Raw genomic sequence first — 25,531 nt, 5'->3', positions numbered from 1 at the left:
TTGTTAATATTGTAACTTATATAAAATCAAGACATTTAAAAACTCGTTTGTTTCCACAGCTCTGCAAACCTATCGATGCAGAGCACGAATGTTTACTTTTGCATACAGAGGTAAGATGTCTTTCAAGGGGAAAAATCTTATGTCATGTATTTGACCTGAAAGAAAAATTGTCAGTATTTTTTGAAAGCGAAGGAAACAATACTTTTTGCAAATACCTTAAGATTGAAATATGGTCTGCTAAGTTAGCATATTTGGCAGGCATTTTTAATTGTCTTAACAGCGTTTATACCACTATGCAAGGGCGAAATGAAACCATTATCACCTCCACAGACAAGCTATTAGCTATTCAGAAAAAAAATTCCATCTGGAAAAAGAGAGCAACAGAAAGAAATCTTGAAATTTTCCCTTTGATACCAAATCACAGTATTAAAAAGATTGCTCCTATCGTGATAGAGCATTTGGCATCAATGGAAGGCAACTTCCAAAAATATTTTCCATCTTTGGATGTAGAGAATTATGATTTGTAAGGAAATCGATTTTTGACAATGAATATGTCAGATTTTGATTTTACATTGCAAGAAGAAGAAGAATTTCTGCAGATAGCCATTTAAAATGAAACATTCAGATTTGTATCTTCTTGCGTTCTGGATTTCTATTAAAGAAGAATATCCTGCAATATCAAAAAAAGCCTTGATAATTCTGATGCAGTTTTCAACATCATGTCTCTGCGAATTAGGCTTCTCAACTCTTACGAACATCAAATGCAAAAAGCGGGATAAACTTAGCGAACTTGAACACTAAATGAGAGTCGCCTTATTTTTTATACGCCCTAATATTAGTGACATAACTAACAAACGTCAGGCTCAAGTATCACGTTAAAATACTAAGTAATCTATATTAACGTGAGGAATTATTATTATAGTTTATTATTGTATTGTTATTTCAGAATATAAAATAATTAATAACATACCTGTGCTCATGCTGTATATCTTCATATACTGTGATTAATAAAATGTTTTTTAAATTTTCTGCAACTTGCTTTTATTTTAACCTGTGTTCACCTTTTAATCCATTCAAGTGTGCCGCCAAAAAATCTAGTATTCAAAAGTGTGCCGCGAAAACAAAAACTTTGAGACTGATCTAATTCATTTATAATAATTGTTAATAGATGAGGCTTAAACGGTGGCTCTTGCGGCACCCCACAAATTTAGCCTGCCAACTGGAAAATTACCCATTTGCACCGACTCTCTGTGTTCTCTCCGTTAATTAATCCACTATCCATGGTAATACATTCAGAACAACTCATGAGCACCAATCTTGAATGATATACTTTTGTGTTGTACCTCATTGAATGCATTGTGGAATACTAAATATATTACATACAATGATTGCAGTTTACCTATCCTGCTAGCTACATCCTCAATAAACTCTAATCAATTTCTGAAACATGATATGCCTTCCGTAAAACCATGCTGAATCTGCCTAAAAATATTCTCATTTTCTTTGTAGCTTTTCAGCACTTCCTTTATAATGGTTTCAAGCATTTTCCCAACAACTGCCATCAGGTTGACTGGCTTTGAGTTCCCTGTTTGCTCTCTCCATCCTTGCCTTACAATTCGTTGTGACTATTCTAGAATCTAGAGAAATGTTTTAGATCACACCGAATGCAGCCACGAACTCCGCAGCCATCTCTTTTAGAACCCGAGGAATTAGACCATCATATGCAGGGGATTTGACGGCTTTAATCCCATTAGTTTCTCAATTACCTTTTTCCTACTGATGGAAATTACGTTCAATTCATCATTCTTATTAGCTCTTTGGATTCCCACTATTTTCTGTGTGTTTAGTGTCCTATACCGTGAAGGGAGATAGAAAGAATATTTGTTAAAATTTCTGCCATTTCCTTCTTCCCATTTATAACTTCTACTCTGTCAGCCACCAATGCTTACTATTACTACTCTCTACCTTTGATAAAATTACAATATTTCTACAATATGTTTTTATAATGCTTGTAAGTTAAATCTTTAATTTTATTTTCCACGTTTTTCTCCAACTTCTGATCATCCTGTGATGGTTTCTAAAGCTCTCCTAATCCTCATGCTTACAAATGTTTTTGCAACATTATAAATCTCTCTTTTCATGTAACACTATGGTTATCTTATTTCGTTCGCCAAGGATGAAGTTTTTATTTATTAATAAAATATATATTCGTTTACAATTTCGGAATATTTCTTTAAATGTTTGCCACTTGTTATCTGCCACCATACTTCTTAATTTGGTTTCTAGATCTACCTAACCTTCAACCGTATGCGATTGGCATTATTTAAGTTTATGACTCTAGTTTCGTACCTAAGTATTTCATTCTGAAACACAACGTGAAATTCTATCATATTATGATGTCTCTTCCACAAAGCAATCTTGACTATGTGATTACCAATTAACGCTGTCTCATGCCACATTACAAGTTCTAAACTCGACTGATCTCTGGTTGGTTCCATGCCGTACTGTGCATGGAAACTCCCTTCAACACATTCATAAACTCGTCCTCCTGACGACCTTTGTCAATTTGATTTGATCTGCGTATTTGAGAATTAATGTTCTTCGCAATTATTGTATTACCTTTGTAACAAGCTGATAGTATTTGCTAATTAATAATCTGTCCCCCGGTGTAGCTACTTTTAGGGGACCTCGGCAGTACTCCGACAAGTGTTTTCTCAACATAATTTTTTTCTTATCTCCACACATACTGATTGCACTTCCTGATCTTCCTAGCTGATATCCTTTCTCACGCCTATCCTCAAGTACTCTTTTATTATTTGCTGTATTCACTCTTCTTTTCCATTCTGCCATAATTGATGAAACGTCAAGAACCGAGGAATATTTCCCAACCTTGGTCACCTTCCAACCATCTCGCCGTAATGGCTACTGGATCAAACACATGTATCTCTATTTGTACCACGAATTGATCCATCTTTTTGCGAAGGCTTTGTGCATTCGTTCAATAACCTTCAATTTTAAACGTTTAATATTAGTCTTAGCCTTATTCGCTAAAGCACTATTACCTTTAAATTCTCTGTCACACTTATCTTCACTGAAATCGCGACACTGCTCCATTGCTTTGACGTTTCTCCTCAGATTACTAAATTTCCCCATACGTGACCACTCCTGCCTTTTTAGATTAAAGCCTTATCTACAGCCTTAAATATTGCATCCGTCAGGACACTGGTCCAAGCCCGTTTTAAGTGGAGACTATCCCAATGGGGCAGCTGCCTCTTTCCCGAGTGTTGCTGCCAGTGTTCCATCAGTCTAAGGCCCTTCCTCCAGCATCACTGTCTGAGAAACACATTTGAGTCTCTGCTCTGCTTCTCCCATTGCCAAATTGTGGATGGCTCAGTTAACAATCCAGCTGTTATCACCTTTGAGGTTCGGTGTTTAATTTGGATCCTAGAACCTCAAATTCTCTCTGATGATCTTCCTTCCTTGTTATAACGATGCGGTTGCTTCCTACTTTAATCTCGAAAACTGGTTCTATCTCATCCCACTCACATCTGCAGGGAGCAATATCTACCAACCTGACGATACTGTCCCGTAACACGACAACTTTACTTTTCATTCTTCCCACTTGAATTGCTTCCTGTACCACGCTGCTGTGTTCAGTCTGCTCTACAGACTGGGATGGCAGCATAATGATTATGTTACAGGACCAGTAATCTAGAATGCTGCATAAATAAGCAGAAGTCCACCACACAGCTGAGGATTTTAAATTCAGTTCAGCAAATAAATCTGGAAGAAAAAGCGGCCATCGATAATGCTGACAATGAAGCTGGAGCTTTGTCGTCAAAATCCACCTGGTCTCCGATTGACATTTAGGGAAGTAAATCTGCTATCCTTATGTGGTCTGGCCGAAATGTGATTAGAGAACTACAGTAAGGTGGTTGACTCTTAAATGCTCTCTTAATTGTCCTAGCAAGACACTCAGTTGTAACAAAACTCCACAATAAATAATAATAATCAAACTGGAAGAACTATCATAATCAATCTCAGCACCGGCTTCGGGCATGACAAAGGCACAGCCATCTCAGTCGACCCTGCAAAGTCTTCCTTAGCAGCATCTGGCGAATTTTGTCAATATTGGGAGAGCTGTCCTACAGACCAGTGAAGCAACACCTTGAAATAGTCATTCCACAGAATTAAACCATTCAGCCAATGTCCCAGACGTCTCCATCACTATCCCTGGTGTGTCATGTCCCACCAGCTGGACTGGTGGCTCTCACAATTTCTTTGTTCGCAGCACATTTTTGAATAGTAGAGATTTTGGCGGCACACTTGAAGAGATTAAAACGTGAACACAGGTTAAAAAGAAAGCAAGTTACAGCAAATGTATAACAATGTGCCGAGGAATACCGGTTGAGAACCAGTGAGCTGGACAGACCAATCCGAGGTGGCAGCATAGTGGCATACATTCGGGAGGGTGTGCCTATGGCAGTCCTCAACATTGACTCATGAATTTACAAGTGTTCATGTCAAGCATGGGCCACGAAGCCATCTGATAATTACAAGCGGCCACCCTAGCTCAGCAAATGAATTACCACTCCAGCATGTTGAAAACCACTTGCAAGCAACATTAAGAGTGTCAAGGGCACAGAATGTACTATAGACGGGGAACTTCAATGTACATCACCAGCAGTGGCTTGGTAGCACCCGTACTGTCGGAGTTGGCTCAGTTCTGAAGGACAAAATCCTGGAAATCTCGCCCTAACCACACTGTGGGAGTCACTTCATCACAAGGACTATATTAGTGCAAGAAAGCGTCTCACAACCATTTTCTCACGGGCAATTAGAGATGGACAATAAATGCTGGCATAGCCTTCGGCGCTCAGAAAACATGAACTAATAATTTAAAAAATGATCTTATTGAATGTTGGAGAAGGCACGAAGGGCCGCATAGACTACTCCCGCGATTCGTTATTATGTTAATATGTAAGTCAGACTGACTATATCATCAGTACTGCAAGACTGACTGTCCTGGAGGAGTTAGGCAACGAGGACTGTGTCAAGGGTATGCTCAAGTTGCCTTCACTATTCCTCTGGGAAGTCAGTCAGAACCAGTACTCGAGCCAACATGTAAATGATGCTTCTGATACTTTCAAGTAAGAAATACAACACATTTAAAAATCCAGATATGTGTTTGTAAAGGATTTGGGGATTTCTAAAAACGCAAGGGAATATGCGTTAAATAGAACGACACTGAAAGTGTAGAGATAAAAAGGGACCTTGGAATGAAGGTCCATCAATCCCTTAAGCTGGCGGGCCAGGTAGATAAGATTTTTAACAAGGCATATGGAATGCGTGCCTTGATTAATCGAAGCATGGAATACAAGAGCATGGACGTTGGAATTGAACTGTATAAAACACTGCTTAGGCCATGGCTGGAGTACTTTGTGCAGTTCTGGTCACCACATTACAGGCAATATATCAATGCATTGAAGGGGAGCAGAGGAGGTTTACAAAATGTTTCCTTGTCTAGAGAAATTTGGCTACCTGGAAAGATTGGAGATGCACTGTCCGTTTTATTTGGAACAGATGTGGCTGAGGGGAGATCTATTTCTGGTGCATTAAATTATGAGCGGCATGGGTACAGTGTAGATGAATTACCTGTTTCCTTTGGCAGAAGGTCAACAACCAGCGGGCATAGAATTGAAGTAATTGGGGAGAAGAATTAGAGGGGATATGAGGGGAAATGTCTTTACCCAGAGCGTGGAGGGGTTCTGGAACTCAATTACCGAAAGAGCACTGGAGGCGGAATCCCTCACCACATTTCATTACAGTTCCGTAATCTACAGGGATATGGACCAAGAGCTGGAAAGTGAGATTATATTGGATAGCTCTTGCTCGGTCAGTGTGGACACCATGGGCCGATACGGCCTTATTCCAAGCTGTAATGTTCTACGTTTCTATGATGGGAGTGCCATCACAGCAATGGAGGTTTGCAATTATTATCCCCATTCAATAAATGGGAGAGAGATAAACTTGCCAACTACAATCCTGCCAGTATATTTTTAGAGACAAAAATCAGACATAAACGTTAGTTGCTCTTAGATAATGAGAGTTGATTATCCACCATCAATTTGTTGAAGGGAAATCCTGGCTGACTAACCTGTTCGAGTCCTGTGAGGAAATAACTGTGTTGGTTGATGAGGTTGCTAGTGCGGTTGATGCTGTGTGAATGGATTTTCAAAAGACGTTTGACAAAGTAGTTAATGATAGACTTGTTGGGAAGAATTCAAGCCATAAATGAATTCAAAATTGAAGATCGAAAATGGAGGCGTGTGATAAATATTAGATACATATATCAGTGGAGAGCCAAGTTCAATATAAGTTATGAACGGTTTTGATCAATTATATATGAAGACAATTGTTTCCAGTGGCAGTTCCCTCGGTAACCAGAGAAAACATATTTAATATAATTGGCACAAGTACCAGAGGCTACATGAGGAAAAATAAATACCTAGAGATTTATCCTTACCTGAACAACTGCTGGAAAGGATGATGGAAGGAAGCTCATTTACAGCTTACAAAGGGAATTGGATAATTACTTGAAAAATATAATTTTGGCGGGCATTGGGGAAGTAGCAGAGTAATGAGGCTAATTGTTTTTCTCATTCAAAGAGCTGTCACAGGCAGAATAGGCCGAATGGCCTCCTTCTGAAATGTATAATTACATGGTTCGATGATTTTATGATCTTTATGCAATTGCTGGAAGCGAGCTCCAGTGTACAGTGTAAATGTATCAAATGCTGCACTAATAAAGTGGAGAGAATGATTGTGAGAAGCGGATATGGAATCTTGCATTAACTTTGGGAGATGTGGTCTCACCGTGGAATCTTGCATTAACTTTGCGAGATGTGGCCTCACAGTGGAATCTTGCATTAACTTTGCGAGATATGGTCTCATACTGAAGAGCTCAAACAGCCGGGAGATACACAAATTCACCTGAACCCTCCGCGAAGCCTTTCTAAACAATTAGCACAAACAGTTAGGTAAGGTTTATTTCCTTCAAGAGAAATTTGAATCATTCAAAAAATGATAACTTTTTTTATTATTGCTGGTCGATAAATTGAAGCATTATATCCAGTTCTTATAATATTTAATAAAGATAATAAATTCATATTAGCATTGCAAATTGGAATTGAAACAAAGCATCAGGAAGTAATCAGCAATTATCTGTGAGAAATGTCTCCAGTGCTTTCCCTGCTAACATTACATCTCTTTCTGGAGCCGCATGCTTAAATTTTGCTGCAACATCCAAATCGTACAGCTCAGCCCAGTGCAAAAATGCATCAGTTCATTCTGAGTCTCTGTCACAGGTGGACTACAGCTTCCAGAGTGCAGCAGGGTATTAATACACGTCAATCCGTTTAACACTCAATTGTGCAATACAGCATAACTCCGCCCCTCTTCTTCTTTACTCCAATTACTCAGTGAGGTGTTAAAGGGGTGAATGCAGAATTTCAACTTACCAGCTTTTCAACAACGGGATCTCCACGACTTGGGATAATACTTGGATTCACAACACAGGACATTCCTGGCCCCTTCAAGAAAACCCAATAGAATTATGTTCTTTTTACTTCAGCGGATCGTATATCAATGGGTCTGCAGCTTTTGTAATGTTAAAGTGGCGACAGGCTCCACAGACCAAGCCTTAACAACTGTGAGCTTCATTAGGATAAATCGGTAGCTTAACAAAATAATAAAAAAAAATACGTTTCCTATTCTTGCTTTCTAAACTGCAGTAAATGTAGTGAGAGGAGTATTCTGCTTAAAGGATTCGTTTTCATGCTATTCGCTTGTTGCAAGATAATGTTCTTGCTTTCTTCGTTTTACATCTTGATTCATTACCTCCTCACATCGACAGTTATCAGTTTACCTTTGCCTGTGTTGCACAGCACAGTGATATTTAAGTCTGTTTACAGAATGATCAGTTTGTCATTTAAACAACTTTTGATAACATAGTTGACGGTTTCAGAGACATAGGTTTGTGGTGAATCACCCTCCTGCTAAATCATTAAATAACATACAAGATGCAGTTACCCAATGTGCGGAAATGTTCTGCCCGGCGTCTCTTCTAAATTTAAATTTCACATTTTAAATTTGTCGATATTTATGTTTGAACTCTTTCTTAATGTGCATCTGCGCATTCTCATAGTTAGAATGAAACTGATATTAGATCACCAGGAATTATCCTGTTTTCTAAGGATAGAATGCAAGATTTTCTATCACTTTTTCTAAACAGGAATTGTGATTTCACAACATCTCTGTTGCTGAGCTGTGTGACCTAAAAACTGCAGACATATGCTTTCTATGATTATTTTGCCAGAACTGTCCACACAGTCCAAATAAAATAAGCTCAACACTTACTGTGACATAAGTAATATATTTCATTTGAAATCGATCCCTATAATATTCGAGGGGCGATTCTCAGAAAAAGTGGAGATCATGAACTGGCAGAGTGCGGGAACCCGTGGAATGGAATCGGCGGAATGTGGGATACGATGGAAAAAAAGGGAACCAGGAGAGGGGGGCATTGTGAGAAGGAAAGCGGGAAGATTCGAACAAATGAATTGACGGGGACAGGCTCACTTTGAATTAAGAAAATACATACCATATTTTGTTTTTAGTTTTTAAATAACGTTAGATGAATTTATGTTAACAACAACAAAATAACTTTTATTTATATCGCCTGTTTAACGTAAGGAAACATCCCAATGCCCTTCACAGGAGCATTATGAGATTACATAAATTGACACCGAGCCTCATAAGGAAAAATATATTTTCAAAGAGATACATTTTAAGGAGCGCCTTGAATGAGAAAAGAGAGGTCGAGAGGCGGAGAGTTTTCGGCAGGAAGATTCAGACTTTGGGCGCAGGCAACAGAAGGCACGGAACATAATGATTGACTGATCATAATTATGATACTTTAGAGATCAGAATTCGAGGAACGCACAAATATCTGCGGTCTGAAGGGTGGGAGCAGATTACAGAGATAGGCCAGGCGAGGCAATGGAGGGATTTGAAAACAGGGATGCGAATTTTGAAATCGGTGCTTTGCTTCAACAGGAGCCAATGTAGATCAGCGAGCACAGGAGTGATGGGCGAGTGGAACTTGGTGCGAGTTGGAACATGGGCAGCCAGGTTTTAGATCACCTCTCGTTTGTTTAAGGTAAAATGTGGAAGGCCAGGCAGAATGCATTAAAATAGTCAAGTCTAGAGGTAACAAAGGCATGGATGCAAGTTAACAGCGAATCATTAATGTTGTTGAAGGACGAGATACGATCCGTTCAAAGCGGAATTGCTTTACGCACTTAAAATGCATTTTGCTTAATCTTAAATTGTTAATTATCTGGTAAAAATAAAAGAAATATTTTCTAAAGTGAGCAGGAAAGCGATCATGTGTCGGTGGTGTGTTTCGAATGCGAGGTCTCATTCAACCTCACCTGCAGCAGGGGAAAAATCTGAAAATTGAAGTCATGGACAGAAACTAGGATGGTTCTCCAAACGGTAGAGAATGTTCAGGGGGAATTGTTTCAAAATTCTGATGGTTTTGGGTAACTAAGAAAACATTATTTCCGCAGGCACGAGGGGCCCTGTTCAGAGGACACATATTTAACGCATTTGGCAAAAGATCCCGAGAGGCGATGAGGAGATTTGTTAATACGTAGTGATCTGTTATGATCTGGAATGCATTGCCTGAACGGCTCATAGAAACAGATTCGATAATGAAAAAGATGCACAGATACTGCATCTTTCACGACCCTATGATGCTATGCCATGGCGCTTTACAGCCAATGAATTATGGTTGAAGTGTAGATACAGTTGTAATATAGGAAGCATGGCAGTAGATTTGTGCACATCAAGGTTTCATAAATAGCAGATAATCTGTGCAATGATGTTAATTGACGGATGAATATTTTCCTGGACACTGTGGAGAACGCCCCTGCTCTTCTTCGAAATAGTGCTGTGAGATCTTTTATGTCGATCTGAGAGAGCTGACAGACATCGTTCCATTAGAAAGACGGCACCTCCGACAGTACAGCATGCACTCAGCACTGCATTGAACTGACAGCATAGATGTTGTGTTCAGGTCTCTGGGGCTAAACGTTACCCCACTATTTTCTAATTCAGAGGCGAGAGTTATACCACAGAGCCACTGCTGACAGCGTTATACAAATAGTCATGTTGAAAAGGGAATTGGATATACATTTGTAAAGGAATAGTTTGTTGGGTTGTGGGGAAAGAGCAGGGGAGTTGGACGAATTGTATTACAGTTTCAAACAGACTGGAGTGGCACGCCAACACTCGCAGTCTCCTGATGTACTTTCTAATTCTGTAATTCTCTGCCATTTGCTCAGTATTCGAAATGCACACAGGTGAATCATTGAGGAGGGTTTGTATGAGTGGCAGCGATGAAGTGCGGTTTTACTTGTAGTTACAGTGTTCAAACACATACAATGGGAATCTGTAATTCAGTGGCACGCCGCTGCGAGATAAACGAAAGAGGACTGACAGGTGTGAATGTTTACTAACACTGTTGCAGTTTTCGTCAATTAAGGAAGATTGCTGAGGTGCTGACAGTAGCTCAAATAATCCCAGTTTTTATAATAAGGCTGGCAGAGGTCTAATGCTGAGGACCTAGTAGAGGAGCAATGTAAAAAGGAATTATATTGGTTTGAGCACCGGTGTGTCAACTTTAATTAAACTGCTGCAGTTTCTGAAACACTTCATTGTCCAGTAAGGCTGGTAAAATACAGGTGGAATGTCCTAGTCAGATGTCAGCAAGGCGGAGGACAAGGTTACACATTCACAAACGGTCAGAATTTATGGGACGGGATGGAAGATCAGGCTTTTCAAAACGAACTAATTACAAAATGGAAGAAGTTTATTGAGAAATGAGAAAATGTAAGGGACAGGTGACTATTGAATTTATGGGATCGCCCTTGTTTTTTGTTCATTTTTAATATTTTGTTTAATAGATTCTCAACGCTGATGAAGTTATCTTAGGAACAAATAAAAATTAAAATTATACCAACGTAAAAAAAACACTCCAAATCATAAATACTGGGCGGGAGTACGTCAATTGACCCATTCTATCTGTACTGATTCCTTCATACAGCGAGCAGAACCTATCCACACTACCCTCCTCTCTCTCTCTACAATCATTTATCTTCCCATGATTCAAATAGTCATCTAATTTTCTTTTAAATATTACCTGAGACAGAACATTTCATGCGCCAGCAACCATTTGCATGAAGTGTTTTGTGCTAAACACTCTGCTCATTCCCTTTGTACCCACTTTGAGTTGATCTCACTTCATCATGGACTCACGAACTACCTGGAATAATATTTCCCTCCAAATTGTGCAGAAACTGTTTAGAATTGTTTTAACTTCTATTTAATCGTATCTTAATTTTCGCTGCACTATTTCAAATAGTCCCCATAACTCTTCCTATAGTCAGTATAGTTCTGATCCACAGCATCATACTGGTCAATCTACAGTGCCCACTCTCAGTGGATTGAACGCGTTTTCCACAATGACAGGCCAAATCTGTACATGGTGTTCTCAGAGTGGTCTCGAAAGTATTGTGTAAAGATTTATCCTCATTTATTTATTCTTTTGATCAATACTCATATCTATAAAATCGAAATTTTTGTTAATATTATCATGGATTTTCCGGCCTGAAAATGAATTGCCTACGGATTCATTATTTGGATTCCTATCGATCGCTGTCCATCCAAATCCTTGAGCTCCTTCCCATTGAGAATCCATTCCCATTCCTTGCCGTTTCTCAAACAATCAGGCGAGATCACCGATGGACAATTTGTAACTGAGTCACTCATGCTGGGATTAGTTAATTATTCGATGAAAGAATGTGCAACTACATCATGAGTCGTTAATTACCAAAGATTCTTCTCACCGTCGGTAAATGTTCAACCAAACAAAGGATACTTAATATCGTTTTGATTTTAGCTGATATTTTGGCAGTGTTTTTGACAGATCACTTGCATGAATTGTAATAATGAACAATTTTAAGAAAATCATTATTTTTACATTACTTTCCAAGCTTTTGCTTTGACTCACTGATACAGGCTATCAATAATATTATTCAATACATTTTTATCGACAGCACAATAAAAGAGCAGTCTCCGTCTTTGTGCTGAATAAGAGACAGTAGGCAGTGCACAACGAGTATTTTCCTTCAGTATTTGGGACACAAGAGGTATAGGATCACATCGATGACTGTTTCGTCCATCCGAACACTGATGACGATACATAAGCCCACTCTAATTGTCCATGAGGAATGGTGACAAATAGAGAGACTGACGTCTGCAATACTCACACCAAAGTTACAGCAATGTTACCAATATCGACGATCGCAAGACCTTTGATTGTTTCGGCACGTAATTAATATTTATTGATGATTTTTAAGTGGGGCCCGATGCCAGTATCTGCAGTATAAGGTGGATTAATCTGTTGCCCACATGTACGGCTCTACTGCTGAATCTCGTCATTGTAATCTTTGATCCCTCAACTTGAACGGTGTTAAACGTTCAGGAATAGTCTATGTCTAATCAGCGAAACAAACGTGAAAAACTAAAGCAATGCTTAAACCATATACATACTACAAAATGGATGGAATTTTCACACATGATCTCACACATTTTTCAAATCATAAGAAAAGAAAATGACATTCTACGGTGGAAACGGAGGTTAAATTGTGCTTTAGTAATTAATATCAGAATGAGTGCCCAGGGAGATTTCACCGCTGTCTTCAGCTCTTCTCTGAATTTCCTCTGGGTCGCTGCATAAATAAACGGGTTTTGAAAGCAACTCAAAAACTTTAACATTGCTGCTGTTTCAGTGGCGATATATCCAGGGTCTGTGCGGTCGCCTCGGTAATAATTGTTACTTGCCAGCCTGGTAGTTACCAAACTCACGGCAGCTGTCATCCACAACAATATAAAACTGCCTGATATAGCGAAGAGTAAAATGATGGATTTCCTTCGGCTGTCCATCTCTGAATCGCTCTGGTACTCACTCCTCTGGCCTCGGAGACGCCTGCGGGTTCTACTGGCCAATAAAATACGTCTGATTGTCAAATAATTTAACAAGGCAATTAAACTAAAGGGAAGCCAAATGCCCCAGGCGCTGTGAAACCAGACGTACGCTGCACCTGCAGCTGATGCAATAAAAGCCACACTTGTCCGGCAGCCCCACTTCATCTTGTTAATTAACTGCTGAGGTTCATATGCAAGCAAAACAGGGATGTTCTTCAAAAAGGTGAGAAATGTGATAGCTGCAATAACCGCGGCTGCAGTTCTCGCGGTGCAATACTTTGTTTTAAACTTCTGACAGCAAATAACCACAAATCGGACAAATGTGAAGGAGACGGTGAACCAAACGGACAAATCGAGGTTGACAGCAGTCATGTATAGAATGAACTTACAAACGGGAGTGTGGGACAGGAATGAAAATGGAAAGTGATTACTTAAAATATGGTACACCGTTACATTGATGATCATTACCAATAGATCCACTGATGCCATGGCCAACATGTATACAGAGATACAATTGGAAAGGCCGCAGTTTCCTCGGGATAAGATAGCAATAGTCACCAAGTTTGCTGTAAGAAAAAAAGAGGAAGAAATAATGTAGAGCGTCTGACTGAAATTTATATGCAGATACCTGTTGAGTGTATTTTACTAGATTCGGTATTATTGTCATCACGGAGCAGTGTGCAGCATGATTAGTAATGGATCTCTATTCTCCAAAACCGATCCACATACTTTACTGAGCTGCTGCAGTGCTCATTCCGCACCGGGCAACAAGACATTCCTGAAATCAACTGAAATCCTAGCGCTGTAGCTCCAGAGAAGATCGTAACTTCATTTATGTTATTGGCTTAAAGGAAATGCAGAAAGTGTGGACCAGAGTTGGTTCCAATCTCTACCGACCCTGTAATGCTACCATCCAGAAAATACATTATCACGTAAGAACAGGAGTCAGTTCACACACATCAACAACAAATAGGTTAACATGGCTCACCAGGGATACCGACGGCTGCGAGAATTGGGTAATAAATCTCTTTTGTCAGCAGCATCGTTAGTTGACCCATTTTCTGTAAGAATAGATGAATTCTGACGTACCTGAAATATTCTGACAGCAACACGACTGATGCAATGCGTGGGAACCTACATATATGCATACGTCAATGCTCCAGAGTGTCAATCAGCTTAACTCCTAATTAGCATGAATCACTATCATAAACAAATAGAATGAGGTAATTTGTTTTTGTGTGACTCGTCAGATTAAAGAAATAATTTGTTATTGGAAAGTTTCAAAAATACAAATCAAATAAAATCGTCCTGACAATTAGAAACTACAACCTCCCAGTACAGCTGCTGAGCCTATTATTACAGGAGCAGTGAAGGGAGCTCCCATAGGTGTAGAGGTCCCGACCCTATCCTTGACTCAGTCTGAGGGCTCGAACACCTCCAGACCAGCCGCTGAACCAAATCTTGGGCGACATGTGATGAACGCAGTGTTACGACATTGAAGGTAAACGTTTCCTCTGATAGTTGTTGTCAAACTGCACTTAAACTTACACTTGCTCTTGAGGACAGAGTTTTTCTCCTGTACTTGTGGACGCCCAACACTTAAAATCGAGGTGATCGTGCGCATCTGGTACTATTGGTACCAATACACTTCCCCAAGAAGAGAAAGTGCCACTGCAGTACTAGTTGTACAATACACTTATACCTGAGAAGACCTTGCTCTTCTGGGACAAGCGTTAACTCTGCATTCAATCTCGTGCTGGACAGGAATGTCCTCATCTCGTGGCTCCCTGCTACACCAGCGGGGTCTAGCTTGTACTGTAGCAGTGGTAGCCCTACATTGCATTAGAGGTGACCGTGCTCCACCGATAGTAGCGTTACGCAAAAACTTACACTGGCAGTGACAGTGCACTTCTGGAATTAGTGGCAAGCTAAAATTACATGCAAGCTGGCCATGCTCTACTGGTATAGAATCATAGAATCATGGAATTTTAGAGTATGGAAGGAGATCATTTCATAGAAACATAGAAGCATAGAAAATAGGTGAAGGAATAGGCCATTCGGCCCTTCTAGCCTGCAGCGCCATTCAATGAGTTCATGGCTGGACATGTAACTTCAGTACCCCATTCCTGCTTTCTCGCCATACCCCTTGATCCCCCTAGTAGTAAGGACTTCATCTAACTCCTTTTTGAATATATTTAGTGAATTGGCCTCGACAACTTTCTGTGGTAGAGAATTCCACAGGTTCTCCACTCTCTGGGTGAAGAAGTTTCTCCTCATCTCGGTCCTAAATGACTTACCTCTTATTCTTAGATTGTGTCCCCTGGTTCTGGACTTCCCCAATATTGGGAACATTCTTCCTGCATCTAACCTGTCTAAACCCATCAGAATTTTAAACGTTTCTATGAGGGCCTCTCTCATTCTTCTGAACTCCTGTGAATACAAGACCAGTTGATCCAATCTTTCTTGATAGGTCAGTCCCACCATGCCGGGAATCAGTCTGGTGAACCTTGGCTGCACCCCCTCAATAGCAAGAATGTCCTTCCTCAGGTTAGGAGATCAAAAGTGTACACAATACTCCAGGTGTGGCCTCACCAAGGGCCTGTACAACTGTAGCAACACCTCCCTGCCCCTGTACTCAATTCCCCTCGCTATGAAGGCCAACATGCCATTCGCCTTCTTAACCGCCTGCTGTACCTGCATGCCAACCTTCAATGCCTGATGTACCATGACATCCAGGTCTCGTTGCACCTCCCCTTTTCCTAATCTGTCACCATTCAGATAATAGTCTGTCTCTCTGTTTTTACCACCAAAGTGGATAACCTCACATGTATCCACATTATACCTCATCTGCCATGCATTTGCCCACTCACCTAATCTATCCAAGTCGCTCTGCAGCCTCATAGCATCCTCCTCGCAGCTCACACTGCCAGCCAACTTAGTGTCATCCGCAAATTTGGAGACACTGCATTTAATCCCCTCGTCTAAATCATTAATGTACAGTGTAAACAGCTGGGGCCCCAGCACAGAGCCTTGCGGTACCCCACTAGTCACTGCCAGCCAGTCTGAAAAGTCCCCATTTACTCCTACTCTTTGCTCCCTGTCTGCCAATCAGTTCTCAATCCATGTCAGCACACTGCCTCCAATCCCATGTACTTTAACTTTGCACATTAATCTCTTGTGTGAGACCTTGTCGAAAGCCTTCTGAAAGTCCAAATATACCACATCAACTGGTTCTCCCTTGTCCACTCGACTGGAAACATCCTCAATAAATTCCAGAAGATTTGTCAATCATGATTTCCCTTTCACAAATCCAAATTCAGTCCATCGTGTCTGCGCTGGCCAAAAAAGTTGCTGTCAAGTCTAAAATAACTTTGCAGTTCTTGGTCCGTTAATTATTGCACTTCCAAGTACACGTCAAAAGTGGTGAGGGTTTCTCCTACCACCAACATTTCAGGCAGTGAGTTCCAGACTCCTACCACCCTCTGGTGAACGAATTCCCCCTCAAAGCCCCTCTGAACCTCCCACAAATTACTTTAAATCTATGCCGGCTGGGTGTTGACCCCTCTCCTAAAGGAAATAGGTCTTTCCTATCCACTCAATGTCGTATCGTCATATTTGTTTACATCTTTGTATTCAGCCACTTCTGTTCAAAATAAAGGAAAGCCAGGTTATCCAATCTTTCCTCATCGCTAAAATTCTCCAAAATCCAGGCAAAATTCTCGTAAATCTCATCTGTACCATCGCTAGTGCAAGCAGATCATTCTTGTAGTATACCCGCAGTAAACCTGCTGTGTCCCAACTGATATTTTATACAGTTGAAGCATAACCTCCTTGCCCTTGTATTCTCTACTTCTGCTAATAAAGGCATTTATTCCGCATGCCTTCTTAACCACCTTATCCACCTGGCCTACTAATTTCAGGAATCTGTTGACATGTACTCAAAATCCCTTTGTTCCTCTAAACTTCACATTGCACTGCCGTACAATTTGCAATCCCTTACATTGTTAGCCCAACCCAAATGCATTACCTCACACTTCTATGGATTGAATTCCATTTGGCACTGTTCTGCCCACCTGACCAGTTTACTGACATCATCCTGCAGTCTACAGATTTCTTCTTCATTATCATCCACACAGCCGAATTTTAGTAACATCTAAAAATGTTGTAATCATAGCCCTTATATGCAATTCCAAACCATTGATATATACCACAAAAAGCAAGGGATAGAACATAGAAACATAGAAAATAGTTACAGGATTAGGCCATTTAGCCCTTCGAGCCCGCACAATCTGTCAATATGATCATTGATGATCATGCAACTTAAGTACCCCATTCCTCCTGTCTCTCCATACACCTTTATCCCTTTAGCCATAAGAGCCATATCTAATTCCCCTTTGAATATATATAACGCACTGGCGTCAACAACGTTCTGAGGTAGAAAAGTCCACAGGTTCAAAATTCTCTAGGTTGACGAAATTTCTTCTCATCTCGGTCCTAAGTGACTTACTCCTTATTCTTAGACTGTGACCCCTGGTTATCGACTTCCCCAAGATTGGGAACATTCTTCCTGCATCTAACCTGTCCAATCTCGTCGGAATGTAATATGTTTCTATGACATCACCTCTCATTCTTCTAAATTCTTAGTGAATATAAGCCGAGTGGATCCAGTTTTTCTTCACCTGTCATTCCTGCCAAGCCGGAAATCAGTCAGGTGAACGTTCGCTGCACTCCCTCAATCGCAAGATTGAACTTCCTCAGAATACGAGACCAAAACTGTGCACAATATTCAAGATTTAACCTCACCAAGGCCCTGTAGAATTATAATAAGACTTCCCTGCTCCTACACTCAAAACCTCACGCTATTTAAGGCCAACGTGCCATTTGCCTTCTTCACCATCTGCTGTATCTGCATGCCATCTTTCATAGACTGATGTACCATGATACCCAGGTCTCGTTGCACCACCCCTTGTCCTAATGTGTCACCATACAGGTAATATTCTGCTTTAATGTTTTTGCTACCAAAATGGATAATCTCACATTTATCTGCATTATACTGCATCTGCCATGCATTTGCCCACTCATCTAACCTGTCCAAGTCACCCTGCAGCCTCTTTGCATCTTCCTCACAGCACACACTGCCACCCACCTTAGTGTCATCTGCAAACTTGGAGATATTACATTCAATTCCTTCGTCTAAATAATTAATGTATATTGTAAACAGCTGGGGTCCAAGCACTGAACCTTCAGGCACCCCACTAGTCACTGCCTGCCATTCTGAAAAGGAGGCGTTTCCTCCTACTGTTTGCTTTCTGTCTGCCAACCAGTTCTCTATCCACGTCAAACATTACCCACAATACCATGTGCTTTAATTTCGCACGATAATCTCTTTTGTGAGACCTTGTCAAAAGCCTATTGAAAGTCCAAATGCACCACATCCACTGGTTCTCCCTTGTCCATTCCACTAGTTACATCCTCAAAAAATTCTCGAAGATTTGTCAAGCATGATTTCTCTTTCATACATCCATGATGACTTGGACCGATTCTGTCACTGCTTTCCAAATGCGCTGCTGTTACATCTTTAATAATTGATTCCAACATTTTCCCCACTACCGATGCCAGGCTGACCAGTCTATTATTCCCTGTTTTCTCTCTCCCTCGTTTTTTCAAAAGTAGGCTTACATTCGCTACCCTCCAATCCATAGGAACTGTTCCAGAATCAAACGAATGTTGGAAAATTATCACCAATGCATTTAATACTGAGCCCTGCAGATCACCACTGGTAACGGCATTCGAGTCAAAAAATTACCAAAAACCAAACAGCCATTAACGGTTGCTTCTAAACCAATTATGGATCCAACTGGCCACTTTGCCATGGATCCTGTGGGCATTTACTTTCGTGAACAATCTGCCATTTGGGACCTTTTCAAAAGATTTGGTAAAATACATATGCACTACATCAAACGACGAACCTCATTGACCTTCTTGGTTATATCAAAGGTAGCCAGACACAATCTTCACTTAACAAATCCATGCTGACTGTCGTTGCTTGATCCGTATATTGTTAATTGAAGATTTCCTCTGACAGTCACATTTTTTCCAATCATTTCCCCTCTGCGGAGGTCAGTCCGACTGGCCTGTAATTTCTCGGTCTATCTCTTTCTTATTGTTTAAGCAAAGGTACCACGTTAGCAGTCACCCACTCCTCCGGCACTATACCTGCAGTCAGAGGTGATTGTAAAATGAAGCACAGAGCCTCTGCTATTTCCTATTTTGTTTCTCATAACAGCCTGGCTGAAATTTCATCTGGGCCTGAGGTTTCATCCAATTTTAAAGCTGCTACACTGCAAAATACTTTCTCGCTCCAGCGGTGCTAGTATCACCCTTACAATTACAATAGAGATGGCAATGCTTCCCCTGTAACCTATGCTTAAATTAGAGGTGAACTCACGACTCTGGGTGCAGTGGTACGTACACTACACTAGTGATGACCATGCTGCTCCTGTATTCGTGGTAATCATGCACTTACGATCGAGACAAACATCTTGCTCCGGGGCTAGCTGTACCTCTACACATAAACTGGAGGAGACAGTGACACCTCGGTACTAGTGACACCCTATATTTATATTAGGTGTGACAGTATTCCTTCATCACGAGTGATAGCCGTGCACTTACGCCAGAGATGACCGTGTTCTTCTGGTCCTCGTGTTGCACGTAAACATACGCTGGAAGTGATAGCGCTCTTCTGATATTAATGGCAGCTTAAATGTACACTATAAATGACCGTCCTGCTACAGTAAAATCAGTACTCTTATACTTAGACTAGTTGTGAAGGTTATCATGAAGCACATGTGCATTCCTACACTTACACGGGTGGTGCTACTGCTTCTACGGTACTAGTTGTACTCTACATATGCACTCGATATAACCATAGTTCTCTGGGATGCTTACATTAACACAAGACTTGACAATGCCCTTCCGCTGCAAGAGCTGATTCTATTCATATTCGAGGCCCCACTCTTGTTATACTGATGCAGATCCTTCTAATACACTAATGGCGAAGACTCTTCTTTTGTGGCACTGTTGTTATGCCTATTGCTGGGACACAAATACTGAGCAGTTCTGCAGCACCAGTGGTGTTTATATATTGGGAGATACATGTAAAAATACAATAACATAAGAAATCATGGGGGCTTGGATAGCGTAAATATGAAAGGCATTTTTCAGATAAGTCAATAACCACGTGGCATAGATTTAAAGTAAATGGTAGAAGTATTAGATGGGTTATTGCAGATAATTTTTTCCACTCATATTGTGGTATGGGCCTGGAACTCACTGCTTGAATGAATGGTAGAGAAAGAAACCCTACTCATATTTTAAAATAATAACTTTATAAGCATTAAAGTGCCGCAATGTACAAGGATATAGACCAAGAACTGGAAATTGGGATTCGGCAGGAGGTGTCCTTTTTGGCCGGCAAAGATACGATGTGTCGAATGGTTCCCGTAATATCCAAACATCTATCGATCTATTTCTGGGGTATAGTCAACCACTGAGCATCGACATTTATTTGGTTTAGAGAATTTAAAAGATTTACAATCCTTGGATTTGAAACAACTGTCTCCCCATCTCAGTCCTAAATATCTGACCGCTTATTCTGAGTTTGTGGCAGCAAATTCTAGACTCACCAGCCAGGAGAAATACATTCGCAGCATCTACCTTCTCCAGTCCCTGAACAATGTTCTTCATTTTAATTAGATCATCTCTAATTCTTTGAAATTCTAGAGATTATAGACCTCGACTACTCACCCTTTCCTCAGAGCAAAATCCCCTCATCTGAGCAATCTATCCAGTGAACCTTCATTGCACTCCCACTGAGGCAGGATTCATGAGGTAAGGATACATAAACTGTACAAACTACTCCACGTGTGTTCTCACAAAGAACTTATATAATTGCAGGAAGAATAATTTATTTTTATACAGCAATCATTTTGTAATGACAGCTGACGTAATATTCTCCTTTGTAAACGCTTGCTGTACCTAGACGCTAACTTTGTGTGATTAGTATATAAGTACACCCAGGTTCCTCTGAATAACAATATATCCCAATATTTTACTATTTATAAAATGTACTGGATCTCTATTATTCCAAACAAAGTAGATAACTTCACAATTATTGACCTTATATTCTCGTTGGCATGTTCTTGCCCACTCACTTAACCTGTCTATATCCATTTGAAGCCACTTTGCATTCTCCTCAAAACTTACTTTCCCACCGAGTTTTGAACCATCAGCAAATTTGAATATATTACACTCGCTCTGTAATGTAATACATTGATGTAGATTTTAAATACCTGTCGCCCAAGCATTGTTCCTTGCGATAACCCATTAGTTATTGCTTGCCAACCTTAAAATGGGCCGTTTATTCCAAGTATGAGTCTTATTTCCATTAACAAAAATACAAAATATGATAATATATTACCTCCAATTCCAAACGCGATAATTTGCGTAATATACTCTTGTATGACAATTTATCGAATGCTTTTGAAAATCAATTGCAATTCTTGCACGGCTTCCGCCCTATCATGCTAGGTACAACTTCAAAAAAACTATGTTTGATTTATTAAACATGAGTTGGCTTTCATCAAAACATGTTGACTCTGCCTCATCATATAATGATTTCTAAATGCCCTGTTACCAATTCCCCAATAATAGATTGGTTGATTAGCATTTCCCCTCCAATTGATGTCAGGTTATCTGGTGTACAGTTCCATGTTTTCTCTTTTCCTCCTTTCTTGAATACCGGGTTACATTTGTCACTTTCCATTCTGTGGGGACGCTTATAGAATCTAGAAAATTCTAGTAGACCAAAATTAAAGTATTCATTATCTCCATAATCACCCTTTTTAGAACCCTAAGATGTAGGCCAACAAGTCCAGCTGATTTGTTTGGCTTTTAGTCCCTAAAATGTTCCCATTCTACTTCTTTATCGCGCTAATTTATTTATCTTCCTCATTCGCACTAGAACCTTGGTTCCCCGCTTTTTCCAGAATGTACTTACGTTCTTCTTACATGAAGACAGATGTAAAGTATTTGTTTAATGTCTCTGTCATTTCCTTATTCCCAATTACAATTTCTAATGTCTCTGCCTGTAATTGTCCTTAAAGGGACCTCGGGAGGCCACAACCAGATTGAAAGTAAAACGGTTTTTTTGACGAGCCTCAATGTGTAGTCAGATGGTGCAGGAATGAAACTTGGGCACAACCTCTAACCTTTTGCCTCCCTCATTCCCCAAGGGCTGATTCGCTGTCGCTGCCAAATTAATTTTTCTATGTCTCGACCAAGGAGCTGCATCGGACGAGTGCATCTGAAGTTTGTAGATTTTAAGGAAAGAAAGGCGGAAGCCTAATTTTCAGTAAGCTTCGGCCTCACGTCTTTGAGTTCATGTTCTACTCATGGGACACACTTGGCGATCCATTCCGACACCAGGCTAATGTCTGCCCAGACGAGAGACAGGGAAAGAAAATCGGGCGGCGCTAATGATAGTCTGCATGATCATCAACTACAACCTACATTTATTAGTGCCTTTAATGTAATAAATTGGCCCAACGCTCATTCTGGAGCGAAACCAAACAACATTACATATCCAGATGTGTGCCCAGGATATGTGCTCAAAAAGCCTGGCCAAAGAGGTAGCTTTTAAGCGGTGTAATAGTGCACGAGAGTGAGGAGTCGAGAGTAGTCCAGGTTCGTGGTAATTTTTCCAGCATTTATGACCTTTGCAGCTGAAGGTTCGGTCTCCAATGGTAGTACGTTCAAAAGAGGACAGAATGGGAGGAGCCAAATATATTGTGGGTTTGTACAGCTGGAGCATAGAGCAGAGCTAGCGAAGGTGTTGTGATGGAGGAATTTGAAAACATGGGTGAGAATTTCAAATCACTGTGTTGCCGGAATGGGAGTCAATCACTTTCAGCAAGTGCAAAAAATGATGTGTCGACGGGACTTTCTACCGGTTAGCACGTAGGCAGCAGAGGTATGGCTGAGGAGAAGAGTACAGTGTGCAAGGTGGAAGGTGGACAAAGAGAGCTTTGGAATATTAGAATTTCAGGTAACAAATCCGTTGTCGCGTTTTTCAGCGCTTACTTCAGGCCCCTACAACAAGTTGAAAAGCTATTATTGAAAAACACAAATATGTGTGCTCAAATGAATTAAGTGTTATGAGACTAGAAATTACTGGTTACGGTATTAGCAAATTAAATCGTAATATTTACAATAGAATACCTCAATAAAAGTTTAATGGTAGTTTTGACATTTATATCATGAATGACAGGCGAAGTTGGTTGAAATGAATCTGTTAACCATTCCCATGCGAATATTGTACATCAAAACACAGGAGGGAAATACAGGGCTGATCTGAACCTTCTTTGAATGGAGAGTGAAATAGGGTGGAGTTCAAAAAGGCGGGGCACCAGAACCCACCTGTTTGTCATCCGCCCGTTTAGTTTAAACTCCCACTCCTGGTGTCTTTTCAAATACGTACAGAAAGAACGTCAGTGCCATGTTAGTCCTTGTGATTAACGTTGTTTTTTCGCTGGGAGGTTCCTACCAATGTAGCAACTGCTGTTCAATTTCCCCAACCTACGTGTTCAATCATTTCCCCCTAGATCTATCATAGAAGCCTAGAATCATATACGTTTACAGCACAGAAGGAGGTCATTTCGATCCATCGTGTCCATGCTGTCCAAGAAGAGACTTATCCAACCGAATCCCACGTTCCAGCTATAGGTCCATAACCCTGCAGGTTATGTCACTTCAGGTGCATATCCAAGTACTTTATTAAAGTGGTGAGGATTTCTGCCTCTAATATCCTTTCATGCAGTGTGTCCCAGGCTCCCACTACATTTTCATCAAGAAATTTCCCCTCAAATCCCAACTAAACCTTCTATCAATTACTTTACATTTATAAATCATGCTTGTTGACCCCTCTTCTAAGGGAAATAGGTCCTTTCTATTCACTACAGCTCGGCCCTTCATAATTTTATACACCTCAACGACCTATCCCCTCAGCCACTTCTGTTCCAAAGAAAACAATTCCAGTCTATTCAATCTGTCTTCATTGCTTATATCCTCCAAAATCTCCTCTGTCCCCTCTCCAATGCAATCATCTCCTTGCTGTAATGCATTGAGCAGAATTGCACGTAGTACTCCAGCTGTGGTCTAACCAGTCTTTTAAACATATCGAGCATAACACCCCTGCTCTTGTATTCTATGCCTCCGCTAATAAAGGTAATCATTCGTATGCCTTCTTAACCTCCTTATATACCTGCCCTGCTACTTTCAGGGTTCTGTGGACATGCACTCCAAGGACACGTTGTTCCCCGACACTTCTCAGTATCATCCAGATACAGCACTGACCTCACTCATACTGTCACTACCCATCCAGATACATCACTGAACTCACTCATACTGTCAATACCCATCCAGATACATCACTGACCTCACTCATACTGTCACTACACTTCCAGATACATCACTGACATCACACATACTGTCACTACCCATCCAGATACATCACTGACCTCACTCATACCATCACTACCTATGCTAATACATCACTGACCTCACTCATACTGTCACTACCATCCAGATACATCACTGATCTCACTCATACTGTCACTACCCATCCAGATACATCACTGATCTCACTCATACTCTCACTACCCTATCAGTTACATCACTGACCTCACTCATACTGTCACTAACATCTAGATACATCACTGACCTCACTCATACTGTCACTACCATCTAGATACATCACTGAACTCACTCATACTATCACTACCCATCCAGATACATCACTGATCTGACTCATACTGTCACTATCATCTAGATACATCACTGAGATCACTCATACTGTCACTACCCATCCATATACATCACTGATCTCACTCATACTCTCACTACACTGCCAGATACATCACTGACCTCACTCAGACTGTCACTACCATCTAGATACATCACTGACCTCACTCATACTATCACTACCCATCCAGATACATCACTGACCTCACTCAAACCGTCACTACCCATCCAGATACATCACTGACCTCACTCATACTGTCACTACCAATCCAGATACATCACTGACCTCACTCATACTGTCACGACCCATCCAGATACCTCACTGACCTCACTCATACTGTCACTACACATCCAGATATATCACTGAACTCAGTCATACTGTCACTACCAATCCAGATACATCACTGACCTCACTCATACTTTCACTACCCATCCAGATACTTCACTGACCTCACTCATACTGTCACTACTCATCCAGATACAACTCTGACCTCACTCATACTATCACTAACATCCAGACACATCACTGAGCTCACTCATACTGTCACTACCCATCCAG

At 40.6% G+C, this 25,531-nt stretch overlaps 1 protein-coding gene across 1 annotated transcript in view; it reads right to left on the bottom strand.

The window, feature by feature from the left end:
• Positions 1-621: 621 nt before the first annotated feature.
• The window catches only part of LOC139257042 (probable G-protein coupled receptor 139), a 196,377-nt gene continuing 171,467 nt past the window's right edge, over positions 622-25,531 (bottom strand). The window contains exons 2-6 of the mRNA XM_070874383.1: positions 14,102-14,174; positions 12,820-13,679; positions 7,521-7,592; positions 3,573-3,670; positions 622-670 (exon numbers count right to left, since the gene is read on the bottom strand). Of these exons, the coding sequence (XP_070730484.1) occupies positions 622-670; positions 3,573-3,670; positions 7,521-7,592; positions 12,820-13,679; positions 14,102-14,174 (1,152 nt within the window). The remainder of the gene's footprint in view (positions 671-3,572; positions 3,671-7,520; positions 7,593-12,819; positions 13,680-14,101; positions 14,175-25,531) is intronic.

This window comes from Pristiophorus japonicus, unplaced genomic scaffold, assembly GCF_044704955.1.
Source record: "Pristiophorus japonicus isolate sPriJap1 unplaced genomic scaffold, sPriJap1.hap1 HAP1_SCAFFOLD_80, whole genome shotgun sequence".
Lineage (NCBI taxonomy): Eukaryota > Metazoa > Chordata > Chondrichthyes > Pristiophoridae > Pristiophorus > Pristiophorus japonicus.
Note: the sequence above shows the minus strand (reverse complement) of the source record. Positions and strands in the feature narration are given on the sequence as shown.